This window comes from Geotrypetes seraphini, chromosome 5, assembly GCF_902459505.1.
Source record: "Geotrypetes seraphini chromosome 5, aGeoSer1.1, whole genome shotgun sequence".
NCBI lineage: Eukaryota > Metazoa > Chordata > Amphibia > Gymnophiona > Dermophiidae > Geotrypetes > Geotrypetes seraphini.
This window is the reverse complement of record NC_047088.1, coordinates 203,009,310-203,023,889: the sequence shown is the minus strand read 5'-3', so window position 1 is coordinate 203,023,889 and position 14,580 is coordinate 203,009,310. Positions and strand designations below refer to the sequence as shown.

Below are 14,580 nucleotides of genomic sequence, written 5' to 3'. Positions count from 1 at the left end.
GGTACTCCACAGAAATCTCGCACCTTGTCAAGGAGAAGAAAAAAGCATTTATTTCCTACAAACGAACGGAGACTAGGGAAGCTAAACTAGAACATAGGGCGAGGTCTGCAGTGGTCAAAACGGCAGTCAGGGAGGCCAAACTTCGAGTGGAAGAGACTCTGGCAAAGAACATGAAGAAAGGGGACAAATCCTTCTTCAGGTATATTAGTGATAGGGGGATTATTAGACGGGATAGTACGCCTTAGAAAACCAGATGGGAACTGTGCAGAATCAGATTCTGATAAAGCAGAACTACTGAATGAATACTTCTGCTCGGTCTTCACCTGCGAGGCACCGGGGCACGGTCCGCAGTTGCAGGCAAGGCCCAGCGTGGAAGACCCGTTTCAGAATTTCGAGTTCACACCTGGCGACATCTACTACAAACTGGCAAGACTCAAGGTGAACAAAGCTATGGGACCGGACAATCTACACCCCAGGGTTCTCAGTGAGCTGCATGATGTCCTGGCAGAACCGCTATCAGGACTCTTCAATCTCTCCCTAAGTTCAGGGAGAGTCCCCATAGACTGGAAAACAGCTAACGTTGTTCCACTGCACAAAAAGGGTTGCAGGGCAGAGGCTGCAAACTACAGACCGGTGAGTCTCACATCAATAGTATGCAAACTCATGGAAACACTAATCAAACGTAAATTAGACGCAATCTTGGATGGGGAGAATTTACAGGATCCCAGTCAACACGGATTCACCAAGGGTAGGTCCTGCCAATCCAATCTCATCAGCTTCTTTGACTGGGTAACAAAACAGTTAGACTTGGGAGAATCTGTGGACGTCGTATACCTAGACTTCAGCAAAGCTTTCGATAGTGTCCCGCATCGCAGGCTGTTGAGCAAGATGAAATCAATGGGGCTGGGAGAAACACTAACTACATGGGTCAATGACTGGCTGAGTGGCAGACTCCAGAGGGTGGTAGTTAACGGTACCCTCTCTAAAACATCGGAGGTGACCAGTGGAGTACCGCAGGGCTCAGTCTTGGGCCCGCTCCTTTTCATAGGTGACCTAACTCAGGGGCTTCAAGGTAAGGTAACGTTATTCGCTGACGACGCCAAACTGACGAGAGATGGCAATTCTCCTGATAGTATGACACAGGACCTACATTTGTTGGAGCTTTGGTCCTCAACTTGGCAGCTGGGCTTCAATGCTAAGAAATGCAAGATCATGCACCTCGGCAGCAGAAATCCGTGCAGAACTTACACCTTGAATGGTGAGACCTTAGCTAGAACTTCAACAGAACGAGATTTGGGAGTGATCATCAGTGCAGACATGAAAACCGCTGATCATGTGGAGAAGGCTTCATCTAAGGCAAGACAGTTGTTAGGTTGCATCCGCAGGAGTTTCGTCAGCCGGAAGCCTGAAGTCATAATGCCATTATACAGAACCATGGTGAGGCCTCATTTGGAATACTGTGTGCAATTCTGGAGGCCACACTACCGAAAAGATGTGCTGAAAGTAGAGTCGGTGCAACGGATGGCCACCAGGATGGTCTCAGGGCTCAAGGATCTATTGTACGAGGAAAGGCTGAAAAATTTGCGGCTGTACTCACTCGAGGAACGTAGGGAGAGAGGAGACATGATCGAGACGTTTAAGTATATTACCGGCCGTATCGAGATGGAAGAAGAGATTCTCTTTCTCAAAGGACCCTCAGCCACAAGAGGGCATCCACTCAAACTCAGGGGCGGGAAATTTCATGGCGACACCAGGAAATATTTCTTCACCGAGAGAGTGGTTGATCCTTGGAACGAGCTCCCGGTACAGGTGATCGAGGCAAACAGCGTGCAAGAATTTAAGAGCAAATGAGATGCCCATGTGGGATCCCTTAGAGGGTTAAGCCAAGGGAACCTGTCACCAGGAGTGGGATCCCTAGGATAGTAGACTTGGGGGTGGGTCAGTAGAGTGGGCAGACCTGATGGGCTATGGCCCTTATCTGCCGTCATCTTCTATGTTTCTATGTAACCCCACTGCAACTCCACTGAATCCTATATAATAAAACGCTAGCCGCGCATGCGCACTCAGACTTGCGTGATCTGTAATCCCTGATCCGTAGGTCCGTGGCCAGAGTGCGTATACGGCGGCCAGATCGGGAAAGCACAGCAGAGCCGGCGACTACCCCCTCCCGCCCTCACTCACTGCCAAAACCACCACCTCCTCCTTCTCGCCGGCTCACCTGCGTTTAAATGGAGAGAAAAGCGCTGCACCGCTGTTTTCCTTCTGATTTGGTTTCCTTGCTGACTCGGACTGCTGCTTCTTCAGGTCATCACCAGTGTTGCTGTCACTATCACTGTCCTGCCCTTTTTCCATCTGTTCTCCAGAACTGCCACAGGCTCCACCACTGTACGCATCGCAGAAGCAGCATTGAGAGAAAAGCATTGCACCGCGCTACCGCTGGCTTTGCCGTCTTCTGTCCACTGCAGCCCGCCCTCTCTGACTACTTCCTGTTTCCGCTAGGGTTGGCCGCAGTGGACAGAAGATGGCAAAACCAGCGGTAGCGCGATGCAGCGCTTTTCTCTCAATGCTGCTTCTGCGATGCGTACAGTGGTGGAGCCTGTGGCAGTTCCGGAGAACAGATGGAAAAAGGGCAGGACAGTGATAGTGACAGCAACACTGGTGATGATGTGAAGAAGCAGCAGTCCGAGTCAGCAAGGAAACCAAATCAGAAGGAGAACAAAGCCCTTGCTGAGGGGGCCACTTCAGAAAACAAACAAAAACAGCATGATGAACATTGAGAAGCTAACAGGAGAGGAAGCTACGAATGAGACAGAGAGGAAGGAGCCCTGTGCAGATGTTTCTGCCCCAGTGAATGGCGAATTTGCAGCCCAGAAGAATGAGAATGGTGAAGACAAGAACCGGGAAGAAGACCACAGTTTGGGTAGTGTAAAGCAAGAGTGTATATTCAGTGTAAAGACTGAATATACACACAATGACACACACATTGATGCTAAGATGGAAAACTTAGGCAGTGACAGAGAGAGAGAGACAGATAGAAAGAAAGACAGAAAGCTGCCAAGCAGAGAGAGAAAGAAAGACAGACAGACAGTGGCCAAGGAGAGTGAGAGAGAGAGAGAGACAGAAAGAAAGAAAGAAAAACAGACAGACAGTGGCCAAGGAGAGATAGAGAAAGAAAGACAGAAGGCGACCAAGAATAGAGACAGAAAGAAAGACAGTGGCCAATGAGAGAGAGAGACAGAAAGAAAAAAAGACAGACAGACAGGCAGTGGCCAAGGAGAGAGAGAGAAAGAAAGAAAGACAGACAGCAGCCAAGGAGAGAGACAGAAAGAAAGACAGACAGACAGACACATCTATTCTAGCACCCGTTAATGTAACGGGCTTAAAAACTAGTAATACAATAAGCTGTATCACATTTAGAGGGGCCATACCACCGCATTCACACACCATGCACTAAAGAAAAAGGAGACTCATGCAAAGAAGAGCAAAAAGAAAGTGGTGATTATACATACCCTTTCCTATTAACTTGGTAATTGAAATCACCCATTATTATAGTGTTGCCCATTTCTCCAGCTTTCCTAATCTCTGAAAACATTTCTTCATCTGTCTGCTCATTTTGTCCCAGGGGATGGTAGTATAACCCTACCTTTATATTCCTTCCCTTCACATATGGAATTTCTATCCATAAGGATTCCACACTGCTATCTGTCATGTAGAATGCTTATCTGATTTGATTCAATTCTGTCTTTAACATATAGCGCAAACCCTTCCAATTTGATCTGCTCTATCCTTGCGATATAATTTGTACCCAGGTAACAGTGTCACATTGATTGTCCTCCTTCCACCAGGTCTCCAAGATGCCTATTATATCTACCTCATCTTTCAGTGCTATATACTTTATTTTTTAGGCTTCTAGCATTTGTATACAAACACTTCAAATTGTGTTTTTTCCTTGCAAATACAGGCTGCTTAGAAGACAGAGAAAATTTGAGTCTTTTACTCTGTCTTCCTCCTAAACCCTCCTGACTTTCTTTCACCATTATTGGAACTTCTCTACCGAGACTCCCTAAATATCCTGTTTCAATAGTATCCTCCAAAGATACCTCACACCGAACCATCCGCGCCTGGGCTATTGTTGGCTTCCCCCCCATCTCAGTTTAAAAGCTGCTCTGTCTCCTTTTTAAACATTAGCGTTAGCGTTTCATCTTCTTCCTTTCATTAATATATCTGAAAAAATTTAGTCTCCCTTTTTTACATTCCTTGCCGTTTGCTCTTCTGCTTGCGCTTTCGCCAGACATATCTCTCTCTTGGCTTCTTTCAGTTTCACCTGGTAGTCCTTTATGTACTCCTTTTCTTGGGTATTTTTATATTCCATGAACGCCAGCTCTTTTGCTTTTATTTTCTCTGCCACAAGTTTAGAAAACCATTTTGGTTTCCTTTTTTTCTTGTTTTTATTTATTTTCCTCACATAAAGGTCAGTAGCCATTTTTATTGCTCCTTTCAGCTTAGACCACTGTTTTTCCACTTCTCTTATGTCCTCCTATCCTAACAGCTCTTTCTTCAGGTTTGCTCCCATTTTACTAAAGTCCGTACCTTTGAATTCTAGGACTTTGTGTTTTGTGTGGCTGCCCTCCATTTTAGCGGTTATATCAAACCAAGCCGTTTGATGATTGCTATTTCCTAGGTGGGCACCCACTTGAACATTAGAGATACTCTCCCCATTTGTGAGGACCAGATCTAGTATCGCTTTTTCTCTCGTGGGTTCCGTCACCCATTTTTGTCTGATCAGAGCTTCTTGAAAGGCATCCACAATCTCCCTACTTTTTTCTGATTCCGCAGATGGAACATTCCAGTCCGCATCCAGCAGATTGAAGTCACCCAACAGCAGCACCTCCTCTTTCTTTCCAAACTTTTGGATATCCGCAATCAGACTTTTATCAATTTGCTGCGATTGAGTTGGAGGTCTGTAGACTACACCCATGTATATAGAAGTTTTATCTTCTCTTTTCAAAGAGATCCATATTGCTTCTTCCTTTCCCCAGGTGCCCCTGCATTTCAGTCGCTTGGATATCGATCTTTACATAGAGATCTGCTACTCCACCTCTTTGACCATCTCTTTGATTGTATCCCAGTATGTTTGTATCCCATCCATGGGAGTCACTGAACTTTGTTGCTTAGACAGCAAGCATTTGTGGCCATCGCTTTCTAGCTATCTTTTAGTGGTAAACTTGTTTTTCATATAGGTTTATGTTTAGTTTCACTTCCTGGTACATTGCTAAGAAGTGAGTTGCTAATATTGTTTATGTTACTATCTGTACTACCATCAGATCTTGTTTTTAGCTGGGGCTGACTGCCATAATTGTATTTCATACATACTCCACCCCACCTTCTATTTTAAATGCCTAGAAACATATTGTCTAAATTTCTCAGCAAAGATTCTTTTTCCTGCTATAGTAAGATATAACCCATCATTACAAAATAGTCTCTTGTCTTTCAATGTATTTTCCCATCCACCTATGTACTTAAAGCCTTCTTGATGACACCAGTCTTTGAGCCATCAATTGAAGTCCTCTGTGTTTTTTACTCTTTGCTCTGACTCTAAATCTGAAAACAGTTTTCGTCTATCACATCCTGTTTTTAAGTTATGCATCTGTTTGTGTTTGTCATTATCGTCCATAACGCTACCGTGAAACATTGGTATTTTACTGTTTCTGTAACACAATATTGCATTTTAGGACAGCTCATTGATCACATATACCAGTAATTTAAAAGTTTATACTAAAAAGTGATTGTGCTGCTTTTTCTATCTGTGAATTTTTATATTTTGCTTGTTTTTGTCTAAGATATTATAATTATTATGAACAGACAAGATTGTGTTATTATGAACAGACAAGATTGTGTTATTATGAACAGACAAGATTGTGTTAACCATCCTGATCATTTCTGTCATGTCTGTGGATAATTTACTGCACAATCAGCACCTAAGAAGTACGTTTGGTTTTGAGAAAAGTGAAGCCAAAATCAAAGATGGTGTTTTTGTTGGATCCGAAATCTGTGAATTAATCCTTGATGATGCATTCAAACAGAAGCTGAATCCAGCTAAATCAGCAGCATGGGAAGCATTCGTGCTGGTTGTTTAGAATGTTCTTGGTAATCACAGATCAGAGAATTATGCTGAGCTTGTGGAGAACATGCTGACAGCATATCAGCTAATGGGTGCCAGAATGTCACTTAAAATGCACTTCTTACATTCTCACCTCTACTTCTTCCCACCCAATCTTGGTGATGCCAGCGATGAGTATGAGAAAAGATTTCATCAAGATATCAAAGTGATGGAAAGCAGATATCAGGGAAAGTTCAATCCCAATATGATGTACAGTACAAACGTAAAAGCAAGTGTGTCAGACATTTCTGAACATGCTGACATCACTTTTGTGTGAGTTAAGAGAGGCATAAATATATGCTGTAACATATCTCCTTATTGTCTTTGTATTTGTTTTCAGAGTAAACGCCTTAACACAAGTTTGGTGGGACACAGTTCATACTCGCAATATTGTGCTGATATGGCAAACTGTCTAAAAAATCAGTAACGTGTATCTCAGAAACCTGACATGCTAGTTGAATTTTAATTACAGATCTGAAATCAGCGTCATTAAATTAACTAAGAACACTTCTTAAGTTCTCAGTAGCAAAGAAAAACTTTTTTGTTGACCAGTGTTATTTTCATATCATTTTCTTTGAGCATCACTTAGCTGTTTTTCCACGCTGCTGTTGCGCTAAGAGGCTTTGCAACCAGCCCTGTTGATTCTAAACCTAAAAGAATGCTATGCCACAATCAAAGGAAATTCCAGAAGAGTTAAAGAAAAAAGCTGATGAAAAAGGTTACAAAGCATTTCTAAAGCTCTGGGACTCACCTGAACCACAGTGAGAGCCATTATCTCCAAATGAAAAGACTTAGAACAGTGGTGCATCTTTCTAGGAGTGGTTGTTCTACCAAAGTCACTCCAAGTGTGCAGTGCCAACTCATCTGTGAAATCATAACACATCCCAGGAGAACATTCAAAAATTACAAGCCTCTTTTGCTTTAGCTAATTTTAGACAGTGCTGGGGAGGAGCCTACTGTCTTGGTACATGTGGGTAATAATGACATAGGGAAGTGTGATAGGGAGGTTCTGGAAGCCAAATTTAGGCCCTTAGGTAGGAAGTTAAAATCCAGAACCTCCAGGGTAACATTTTCAGAAGTGCTCCCTGTTCCACTCATGAGACAGGCAGAGCTCTAGAGACTCAATGCATGGTGCATGGAGGAGGGTTTTAGATTTGTTAGGAGCTGGGCAATGTTCTGGGGAAGGAGGAGCCTATTAAGAACATAAGAATTGCTGCTGCTGGGTCAGACCAGCGGTCCATCGCGACCAGCAGTCTGCTCACGCGGCGGCCCCCAGGTCAAAGACATGTGCCTTAACCGAGACCAGCTCTACCTATGTTCGTTCTGGTTCAGCAAGAACTTGTCCAACCTTGTCTTGAATCCCTGGATGGTGTTTTCCCCTATAAAAGACTCCGGAAGAGCATTCCAGCTCTTCACCACTCTCTGGGTGAAGAAGAACTTCCTTACATTTGTACGGAATCTATCCCCTTTTAACTTTAGAGAGTGCTTTCTCGTCCTCTCTACCTTGGAGAGGGTGAACAACCTATCTTTATCTACTGAATCTAATCCCTTCATTATCTTGAATGTTTCGATCATGTCCCCTCTTTTCAAGGGAGAACAGGCCCAGCTTTTCTAATCTCTCACTGTACGGCAAAGATTGATTCCACCTTAACCAGGATGGAACCAGGATGCTGGCATCAACATTTTAAAAAGGAGATGGAGCAGCTTTTAAACTAGAAACTAAGGGAAGGCCAACAATAGCTCAAAAGACCATGGTTCAGAACAAGATATATTTAAAAGATATCACTATAAAACGGAAGACAGAGCATCCCAATAGCGAGGTTGCAATAGAAGTCACAGTAGATCAAGTTTCTTTAAATACAGAGCAGTCTGATTTTAAAGATTGCAAATTATCCATGCCAATTGCTAAACAAATTGTAAACAGATAATGGCAAGCATTGTTTGAAATGTCTGTATGCAAATGAAAGAAGCCTAAGAAACAAGATGGAAGAGTTAGAATATATTGCATTAAATGAAAAGATAGATATAACAGGCAACTCTGAGACCTAGGGGGAGGGAAGATAACCATACTAGGGTTCAAACTATATCGCTGGGATAGGGTGGATCGAATCAGTGGAGGCATATCATTCTATGTTAAGGAGGGCCTTGAATCACTTGGACTGAAAATTCTACAGGAGTCAAAACACACCTTCCCTATAGATAGAAAATCCCCTGTGTAAAAGGGAAAAGGATAATAAAGGAATATGCTACTGTCCACTGGACTAGGATGAACGGACAGATGCCCTAGTTTTAGCGTTTAGCCACCTCCAGAGGGAGCCCTCTTTTTAACATCCCCACTATCAGTGAACTGCCTTCTACCATCTCTATCTGTTAGTACTTGCCATCTCCTTCTATCCCTTTTCCCACCCACATTCTTTAATATCTGCCTCTTCTCTCAACTGCAGCTCAGCCTCAGACCTTTCTGTCAGCCTCATTCACAGCATCACCCCCTTCAACCTTGCCAGTACCACTAAATCCCTTCTAGAGTAACAGGAGCTTGTATTTTTGCTGCTGCAACTCCATTTTGCCTATCCACAGGTATTTCTGTTTGACAGTGTCACTCGGGAGTGAGAAGCAGAAAGCATCTTGCATGAGAAATGTTGTTCATTATATATTAGTTTTTTCCTGTTGGTGGTATCTTTTTATGTGCCTTCACTCACATATTGACTTGTCAGAATTGCTTGTCACATATGTGCCAAAAATGTAAATAGGATGGAAAGTAGGGACTATAGAATGTTTCTGTGCACTGTATATAAATACTGTATATAATGAATATTGAAGTATTAATCTTGTACCTCTCTAATACTTCTACATTTTTATTTCAAGAGTTCCTGTCTTCAGGCAATATCAGTTGGATGGGAAGGAGGTGTTTATGTACAAACCTGTGGTCACACTTTGCATATAGACTGTCATAAGTCTTATATGGAATCCTTGCGTGTAAGTTATTTAGCTGCTTTTTATTGTTACATGTTTTTCATTTGAGGAGAAGATAATTGAAAATCTTTAAGGCATTTATGTTGTTTGTTAAAACTTTTAACCACACTTCGGTTTATCAACAGCACGGTGTACAAAATATATTTTTTAAAAAACAAAAAAAGAGAGGAACGCCATGTAAAATAGGAAAGCAAAAGAAGACAGTAAAACGAATGACAAATGAAATTTAAAAAAATGTTTTTTAGCATTCATGACAACTGTCTACTCGTTGAGCTTTGCTGCTATAAAGAGACAGAGTATAACTTGCATCTAAGTTGGAAAAGTGAGCATTTGGGTGTGTGCATTCAAAACAATGTTGCTGTTTTATAAAAGGCTTGATAAACTTGGGTCTTTTCATAAAATATAAATAACTGCTAAATAAGCATGTACAGCTTAGCATTTAACTGGATAGGCTATATGATTATTATAGACCATGAGTTTCTATGCATGTTTCTCAAGGAGTGTCCCCGTACTCCTCCCTATTCTATTTTCTCTCCAGGGCTGACCATCTGCTTTGATATGAACCGAGGAATTGGAGGACAGCCCAGAAAGATGAAAGATGGAGCAAAAGAATGCTAATGAAGCTCCCTGCAAGAATTCTCGCAAGAAGGGATTGACTACCCACAAGTTTTAGGAATAGAGTGTCTATCTACTAGAAAGAAGATTACCAAGGTAAGAGCCTAATCTTTCCATAGGATGCTGTTTTTGCTTCTATTGTCTTTGTACGTGATATTGGCAGAGATTGTGTAGAAGGCAGAGAGGAGGAGAAGGTTATAAGTAGAGTGCAAAATAACATATAAAAATGCATAAAACAAATTGTTACAGCCCCTCTGGATTCTGTACGTAAGATGTTTTACGCCAACCCACAAACTGGGTCTTGCAGAAACCACACACTTTTTTCTTCTGCTCCTCCCACTTGGCTGAGGAATACAGAGTAGAGAATGACACAGTGGTTGTTACCCGCGGCTAGCCGCGGGTAACCCGCCAAAATGGTGACAAAAAAAAAGTCACCGTGAGATCGGGGACAAGGCCATTCACTGCCCTGTGGAGCGGTGAATGGTTAGCACGTGGGGTGAACGAGTGTTCAATCCGGCAGCTCCCTCTCTCCCGCCGGCCATGCATCTCCCTCCCTCCCTTACCTTTTCTTGTTGAAACTGGCGATTTCTATATGGCTATGAGCTGTATTACAGCTGGAGCCTTGAAGTTGCGTCCCGTTGCCTGCTGGAAAAATCTCCTCTGATGCAACTTCCTGTTTCCGGTTGCATTGGAGGAGACTTTTCTAGCAGGCAACCCCGACACGGACTTCAAGGCGGAATACAGCGCATAGCCTTATACAAATTGCCAGTTTTGCCACAAGAGAAGGTAAGAGGGAGGGAGGGAGAGAAATGCATGGCTGGCCGGCGGGAGGGAGCTGCTGGACAGCGTGAAGGGTGCTGGGGATGGGGGGGATGGAGAGGAGAAGACGCTGAAGATGGGGACGGGGCGGTGAAAGAGAGAGCGGGGACAGTGAAGGGGACGGCAGAGACGGAGCGGTGAAGGGGACAGCGGGGACGGGGCAGTGACGGGGACAGAAATTTTCCCCGTGTCATTCTCTAATACAGAGCCCCCTTCAGTTTTCATTTCTGCACAGCCCTTCACATCTCAATGTACCATCATGAGCCATTCTACTGCTCTGATGCCCTTCTTTTCTGGCACGTTGTTATACCTCAGCATATTAAATATTACTGATATGTGTCCTCAAGTCTGCTTATCTGACCTCTTTGTCCTGAGTGTTACCTTGACCACACCAAAAGGATAGTAAAGACAGATGGCCTCTGTAACACCTTCTTGATAGCATCAAAGAGACAATAGATCCTGACCTCTTTGACCTCCTTGCCGCTCAAATAACATCAGTAAGGACAGACCTGGGTGTTATCAAAACAGAGAACAAAAGAACAAGACCAGCCGTTTACCAGTCTCTGCAACACCTCATTAATAACCTCAAAAGGACAGTAACGCCAGATGGGACCTGAATGTTATCCAAACAAAGGAACTGGCCAGGGGGGTAACTGAAATTCAGCATGCTCCACAAGTCTGTTTATCTGACATTCTGACCTTCTTGACCTGAATGTTGCCCAAACAACTTCAAAGGGACCGACCTGGGGTGTGCCTGAATCAAAGGACGCTGTTACTGCAGGACCAGCTGTTTAACTCAGCAGCTTATAAGGACGGAATTCTGCTCCTAGAATCCAGAATCCATGATGTCTGTAGGGAGAAGCCACGACGTCTAAAGGGACAGTCCTTTGGTCCACCCATCTATCTATTGCACGGATTCCCACTAGTGAGGATGGTTGTTATATGGGGTCAAGGTGATGATAATTTATAATTAATATTTATCTATGCATGTAATAAAGTGTTATTGTTTAAGCTTTATATTGTCTGGGTGCTTTTCTGAGGGTTACTGATCATCCCACCTGTATGAAATTAGTGGCAGAACACACGTCCAGATCTCACGGCTCTGGTTACTGAGCAGTGGGAGACTCCAGAGAGTACCTTCAGATTAACTATGGCTAAATTTTATCCTATGGCAGTGTAGGAAGAGTAATGCTGAAAGATTCTCGGGACTGCAGGGTAGATATGGTCTTGAAGAAGGTTTTTGAAGTGGCTTCTTTGGATATTAAGGATGCAGCAGCTGCCTCATTTGTGGCACATGCCTGTCACACAAGACTACGCCAGGAGGATCCTTCTGTAGAAGAGGACACCTGTCCCCAGCTGGTGCTTGGGGGGGGGGGTGAATTATGTGGCAGAAGCCTTGTATGACCTTATCAGGGTTCTGGGCAAAGTTTTGGCTTATGCTGTATCAGCTCACAGAAGGTTCTGGATTCACCACTGGGCTGGAGATTCGGCCTCTAAGGCAATCCTAAGCAGATTCCCTTTTAAGGGCCAAATGATTTTGGAAAGAGACTGGATGACCTAGGCAGACCACCATCCTAAGTCCCTCCCAGATACCAGACCTCGATGTCACACCCCCAAGGGGGGGAAGAGGGGTTGCAGTAATTTTCATCCCTTATGAAGGTTTCACTAGAATTCCATGGTCTACAGACAATGCTATTGGAGCTCTAGATATCATCAGGCTTCAGTTTCTCGCACAAGCCCCACCTCCAAGAAGTCCCAATGATGCCAGGTGTCTCTTTGGAAGATATTTAACAAAATTTCTTGTCAGTTGTAGACCTGTGATACCAATTCCTAGGCCATCTTTCAAGTCTTCCAGAGCTCAGGTAGAGTGTAGGCCTCTGCTTAGTGCAGTATGGACATAGATGCATGATTCACAACCAAGTCTAAAGAGTTTTTAAGCTTGGACCGTATATTAGGGTTTTTTTGCTCCAAAGTCTTACGGCCTCTTTTACAAAGCCATGCAGCAACAGCCCTGAAGCCTTTTAAATCTCTATGGGCTTCTGGGCCGTTAATGCAGCACAGACGCTAGCGCGGCTTTGTAAAAGAGGCCGTTAGTATAATTGGAACATTTTGAAACTTTATTACATTCTTTTAAATTGTTTAGTTTTTAGTGCCTGAACAGGCCACGATGAAAGTTTTAACAATGCAGGTCTTACCATTTTTATTCCTTTATCTTTTTTGTTCTAGAAGTTAGATTTCTAATGTTTCTGCTTATAAATTTATCCCAGTAAATTATTCTTTAAAACAAATGAAAAAAAAGTGAAAAAAAATTCTGAATCAGGACCTTTTCCAATAGAAGTACATATTACTTACAAACATTCTATATGAACTGCCCAAAGAAAGGAACGAGTCTTGAAATATTTAGAACACACCAATTTAAATTCTTCTGCAGACTTTCTTAAGATTTTTTGTGCATATTTGAACATAAGATCAATTAGAAATAAAGCACAGATAATTAGAGATTAGATAGAGGAGACTAAACCTACACTTTTTTATTTTTGGGTGAAACATGGTTATTATCAGATAAAGATCCCATTATAGGAAGTTTTACTGACAGGGTTATTGTAGAGAACTTAAGTGAGGTGGTGGACTAGAAAAGGAAAGAGAGAGATGTCAGACCATGGAAATAGTGAGGGGAGGAAAGAGAGATAGGAAGGGAAGGTAAGACATGGAAAAGTAGACTTTGAGAAGAAAGCAGAAAAATGGAAAACTTGAATGTTAATGCCAAAGATGGATGCAAAGCAGAAAGTGAAGATGGAGAGAAAAACAGTCAATGGACAAGAAGGCCCTGGAAACATAGTTAAAAGCACAGAAAAATAGTCACCAGACAACAAAGGTAGGGAAAATATAGTGATTGAAATTCTCAGTTTTGAGAAAGGAAAGATGTTAAACTAACTGTGAGATCCTCAGAAAAAAATAGGGTACTTGGAAAACCACAGAAAAAAATAGTTAATGTCTTATTAAAGAAATGACAATTTTGCGTGAGGTGAAGCTCTTTATAGTTTATAAATCTTTCCTTTAACAGTTAAAGGAAACATTTATAAACTATAAAGAGTGATGCAAGTCATGGAGATCCAAGATGGCGACAGCATAGTGGAGCGCTCTTGAACTAGAGACCAGAGCATCTTTTGTTTCCTGAAACACTACAGTATCAAGGTCTTCAAATGAAGTTTCAACATTAGTGAGTACAGTTGAAACTCTGGGGAGGAAATTGGATGGGCCAAAAGTAGAGTTTTCTCTTAAATTGAAAAAGGTCTCTGACAAGACAGAAAAACTTGAAGATTTAACGTCCGGGATGGTAAAGGAAAGAATCGCTCTCAATAGGAAAATTGACCAAATTGAATATTTCAATCGTAGATTAAATATAAGTATTCTGAACTTTCCTAAATCCCTGGTGATGACTCCCATTGAATTATTGAAAAAAATATTTGATTGAAATTTTAAGTTTTTCCTCTGAAAATATTCCGCCAGTAAATAGTATTTACTATTTGCCAGTAAAAAAAAAAAAAAAAAAAAAATGGGACCTGAACCAGTGAATTTACAAACAAGTCCAGCTAATACCCCTTTAAATGTTACGGACAAATTGGAATCCACTATTACTGAAAATACTGAAAGAGCAACTTTATTGGTATCCTTTGTGTTTGAACAGGAAGTTAATGCTGTTTTCAGAAGGTTCTTTAGAAATTCTCAGGTACCATTTTATGGTAAAAAAAAAAGTCTTGATATTTCCAGACGTCACCAGACAAACTCAAGAATGAAGGAAATTATTTCTTGCCATGAGACCTGAAGTTTCTTTGGTTGCTTCATTTCTGCTCTCCTATCCTTGTAAATGTATGATAAAATATTTGGGGATAAAATATGTGTTCTTCTCCCCAGAAAAACTAAGGGCATTTATTGATATGAAGAAATTGGTTACTGGAAATGCTTAGTGTTAGTGAACAGTTAAATTTGAATGTGGGGTAGCTGTTAAGTCT

General features: G+C 42.2%; 1 protein-coding gene across 8 annotated transcripts in view; it reads left to right on the top strand.

The window, feature by feature from the left end:
* UBR3 (ubiquitin protein ligase E3 component n-recognin 3) overlaps nucleotides 1-14,580 on the top strand; it is a 533,613-nt gene that overhangs the window by 400,320 nt on the left and 118,713 nt on the right. For all 8 annotated transcript variants that reach the window (XM_033944451.1, XM_033944455.1, XM_033944453.1 and 5 more), the window contains one exon: nucleotides 9,026-9,136. In XM_033944451.1, the coding sequence (XP_033800342.1) occupies nucleotides 9,026-9,136 (111 nt within the window). The remainder of the gene's footprint in view (nucleotides 1-9,025; nucleotides 9,137-14,580) is intronic.